Source organism: Fukomys damarensis, unplaced genomic scaffold (genome assembly GCF_012274545.1).
Source record: "Fukomys damarensis isolate Sample0158 unplaced genomic scaffold, DMR_v1.0_HiC HiC_scaffold_10, whole genome shotgun sequence".
Classification (NCBI taxonomy): domain Eukaryota; kingdom Metazoa; phylum Chordata; class Mammalia; order Rodentia; family Bathyergidae; genus Fukomys; species Fukomys damarensis.
This window is the reverse complement of record NW_022900922.1, coordinates 13,701,048-13,705,668: the sequence shown is the minus strand read 5'-3', so window position 1 is coordinate 13,705,668 and position 4,621 is coordinate 13,701,048. Positions and strand designations below refer to the sequence as shown.

At 41.1% G+C, this 4,621-nt stretch overlaps 1 protein-coding gene across 1 annotated transcript in view; it reads left to right on the top strand.

The window, feature by feature from the left end:
- Positions 1 to 3,487, top strand: part of Kcnk1 (potassium two pore domain channel subfamily K member 1) — a 39,296-nt gene extending 35,809 nt beyond the window's left edge. The window contains exon 4 of the mRNA XM_010622010.2: positions 2,282 to 3,487. Within this exon, the coding sequence (XP_010620312.1) occupies positions 2,282 to 2,541 (260 nt within the window). The 3' untranslated portion in view covers positions 2,542 to 3,487. The remainder of the gene's footprint in view (positions 1 to 2,281) is intronic.
- The last annotated feature ends 1,134 nt before the right edge of the window (positions 3,488 to 4,621 follow it).

The window sequence follows — 4,621 nt, the reverse complement described above, 5'->3', positions numbered from 1 at the left end:
TAGACATCTTGGTTGCCTTCCCTTTGAAAGCCTTTTGTTCTTACCACCAGCCCACAGCTATTTGGTTTGCTGATTCCCATCAACACTCTTTATGCAAAAACCTTAACTCTTAGTTATTTTTCCTAGGCACCTGAAAGCTACCAATAAGTTTCTTACTCCTGATGTCATAGGCATTATATTACGGTATAAAAATAGGCCACATAGAATGTTCTTGTAATAAAATAAATTGCTCCATTCATTAAATTTTGTAAGTGCAAGAAAATGTCTCAGATAACAGTCTGTTACTATCAGTTATGCTTTTAAATTTACTGGGAAATTCATAAAAGTCATGTATCTCATTTGTCCCTCTGATTCTTTTTCTTTTTCTTTTTTTATGGAAAAGATTTAATTTAGTGCACATGGTTCCTTTTCAAAGAAAATATCTAATATTTTCAGAATTCTATATGTAGAAAATAAAGTAGGATTTAAAATTCAAATGGCTAGTGATTTCTAATTTTTAAAGAATGCTTTTTTTAAATTCAGTGTCATATCCTGAAAAACTTAGCCCTTCATCTTCTGGAAAATGCTTATTTTTATGTGAGTCTTTCCTGTTTTGCAGAATGGAACTCTTGCTGTCAGAATGTGTGCACAGTTTTTCCTCTGCTCTCCTGAGCAATTTTCAGTGTGTGACCCAGCTTGGCTGAGTCTTCTAGGAAACTGGAGTAGATGCCCAGGCAGGAAGGTGCTTGGTCCTGGCCCTGTCCTGTCATCGTAACCCCACTGAACGCTCCGTTGAACATTTTCATTAAACCTCAGGCTTCCCAAGAACAGAGACTTCACTCATGGATTCACAATGCTTTCAACAGGGCCTGGCTCACATAAAGTTCCCTAGATGTTTGCCAAAATGGCTTTGTGAGGATGATTTCCTAGTCCCTAAGTATTATTTTTAGTGTTATTTTACTCGGTGGCTACACCAACCTCCACCCATGCAAGCCTCTATTGGGGTTATTTAGGTTGCTTCCAATCAGGGTATTTTATAAATAACATTGCAGTGAATATCTTTTTTATATTTCTACTCCTCTTTGGACTTTACTATCTTTCTAAGAAGTAGAATTGCTGGTCCAAAATGAATACACCTATTTGTGACTCACAGAACATGCTGACCAGAGCTGTCCAGGTGGTGGTAAGAGCCTGCAGGGCCAGCAGTGTCACATGAGCTCCACAGTTTCAGTTCTCTTAGATGGTGCTGGCCAGTAGGCGTACAGCCATCTTTTTCTGTGTGGATTTGATAACAAAATAAACATTATTTGAGTAAATAATAATGAAGGAATATAGCAGATTCTTCAATTAATCTGACTGTTAAGGTCATTGCTATTTCTAAAGCGCAAGAAAGCACATTGCATGCTACCGCTTATTATGAAAGTTTATATTCGAATTCTGAATTACCAGAACTTTGCCTTCTTAGGAAAATCAGCGTCCTTCCTCCTACTATGCTGCCAATACTAGCTCTTGTAGTTCACGTATCATCTGAAAATCTTCCTCAAACGTTTTAGTGCTAGGACATCAATCAGTAACTTTGTTATCCTTGGGGTTTTCATTTCTACTGTTCTGCTCTTTTCATAATGATCACCCCCCCCCGGGAAAATATGGAACTAAGTTAAAAATTACCATTTTCCAATCAAAAATTCCAAGAAATAGCACTGTATTAGAATCTTTTCAGAATTAAAAGAAAAAATCAGAGAATTAGCCTGTGAATGGTCCATGTGTCCGAAAACTGTCCCTGAAAACTTCAATTTGATGATGTATTTAAATACATTATAAACAGTCACACGCCAAGACATATTTAATACTGATATCAATTCCTAAGGGCATTTTAATGTAGTTTAGACTGTAATTTCTATCACTACACTTATCATTCTATAGCAGAAATAATGATTAAAAGATCAAGTGCTTTAAAGGTACCTGTGATAAATTGAAAACTTTTCTGAAATGTCGCTGGCTCTTTGCGAGCCCCTGACTCTAAAGCCCAGGAGGAGAGCCCTCCTCACGGAGCGCCTCACTGGGTTGGTCTCACTGGTCTGTCTTAACCAGCCTTTTTCTGTTTCCTCACGGTGTAGCCTCTGCTTCTAAACAGTCCAGGGTCACAGAGGGGAAGCCATTCTTTGTCGTCTTTGTCAGGGTGGCTCCTCGCTGCGCCGTGGGCTTCAGACGCTCCTGGAAATTAGAAAAGTAGCTGTGAGTCTGTTCGTTAGCTTCCCTGTGTGATCTGACGGCGCTGAGACACTGTGGTGTCTTCACACAGGTTACCTGCTGCTGGGCCTCATAGCCATGCTGGTGGTTCTGGAGACCTTCTGTGAGCTCCACGAGCTGAAGAAGTTTAGGAAGATGTTCTATGTGAAGAGGGGCAAGGATGAGGACCAAGTGCACATTGTGGAGCACGACCAGCTGTCCTTCTCCTCCATCACAGACCAGGCGGCCGGCGGGAAGGAGGAGCAGAAGCAGAGCGAGCCCTTCGTGGCTGAGCAGGTGTCTGCCTATGCGGATGGCTCTGCCAGCCACTGAGCCTGGGCTCCCTGCCTTGGGCTGCAGCTTGGGGCTGGGGCCATGGCCAGGCTTAGCTCTGTCCATTTGTATGAGAACGTCAAGGCCGAGGTGATGCTATTTTGAGAAATACCTACTATTTGCATTGCTTTTTTTAAAAAAATGGAATAAAGGAATCCTGACCTGAAGGGATGTCTGATATCTGGGGAGATGGGATATGTACCTGTGATTATGGCAGAATTATCTGTACTAATAGGAGAGCACTTGAAGCAGGATGCTGAGGTGGATAGAAGCAGATTTTGTATATTTTACTTGGGGATGTTGGGGTTTGCATTGTGATCATTTAACGGATGGCTAAATAACATTTATATTTCAAAGCAAAAAAAATTGAAATGATGTTTTATAAATAGGTTTATGTGTATTGGATTGCATGTACCCATCCAAAATGTTATTTTTGTAGAATCTAAGTTAAACTTACTATTTATAACAGATAGGCTACCATTAACTATGTACATATAAAGTATAAATATATTTATATTCTGTATATATGGTTTAGGTTACCAGATCTCACTGTACTTCTTAACTCAAAATTGTAGATATTTTTCCTTTTGATTTCTCTTTATACTAAAGAATCCAGAGTTGCTACAATAGGGGCAATAATAAATTTAAGAGTAAATAACTATAATATTCTATTACAATAAATATTTCTACCTTCTTGCGATAGTATGATATCAGATGTCTAACATATCTGTAACTTTTTTTTTGAAGAGAAAAAGCAAGGAATAGCAGGATTTGTAAAAAGGTTGTGCTGTTTTGATTAGAAAATACGTTGTATTTATACCTCCCTGGTACTAAAGCACAGAACTTGGACATAAAAGTCCCACATGAAGACTATGTTGCATTAATCTAAAAATCCTAAATTAGAAGCTAAAATAAATAAAATCATGGTTGCAATCCTGTGCATTAATATAGCAAATATTTTTCTCTGCTATTTATTTTCATATATGTTGCATTCCTTTATAGGAACCAAAAAGGTGACATTTCATTTATACAGTGAAGTACTGTAGAAGGAAAAATTAGGAAGATCTTTCATGATAATGAATGTTCAGTGACCCCGACCTGAGGATCCTACGGTGGGTTGCCCTGACCTGGGAGTTGTACCTGAGCCCCAGTGGAGGAGCTGGCCACACTCTCTGATCCAGGTGCAGCTTTCGCAAAGTAGCCCTCTACCCTGTACTGTGTATGCCTCCCAGAGGAAAGCATCGTAGCCCTGCCCTGCTCACACCTGTGTTACCCCTTCAACAATGTACCCCCGGACTCACAGCAGGACCCTTCTTTATCACACAGACTTGTGTCTTGTTGCAGAGCAACAAAGCAGCATATTTTGGGGACAGCACAAGAAGGACTCATCTCAATTCTGCAGCCCCCTATGCTGTGCTGGCCTCACCTGCACAGGAAGCCTGTTTTCCCAGGGCAGCAGCATCTCCTTGACAAATAGAAGTATGCACCAGTGGGTCCGGCCAGCTCTGCACCGTGATCTTAATGCCTGTGGTGTGGTGTGGAGAAAGATCTGGGGCTGCAGAATATAAACCAGGGTAACAAGGAGCAATAGTTGGAAAGGGTCCTTATGTTTTGTGCAATTCAGGAAGAAAGGATTGGTTTCCCACTACTGCTGGGCTTTAGTAAGGGAAGGGAGGCCAAAGTTCACTAAATGAGGAAGCACACAAAAGAAAACCTCTGGATCAAGTAATTGTGTGGTACTGGTATGATTTTAGAAGCTGGTATGATTCTGCAGGCTACACAGCACCATGATGCCTTTCAGACTGTTTTTAATGTGAAGGGTGAGATACACATTGACCCTGTCAAACACGAGGTGCTTCACAAAGTGTCTTCCTGGGCTGGACAGATGTTGCCCTGTGCTCCCAAGGGAACGACAAGCTGGATTAACCAGAAGATCTGGTCTATCTCTTATAGAACAGAAACCAGCCTCTGGGGCATGAGGAGGGGGAGGATGGTGTGGGAGCAGAGCTGTACAGGAACTAATGTGGGACCTTGGCTGGAGGAGACAGTATAGAGTGGGAGGTGAACGCAGACATGGGCG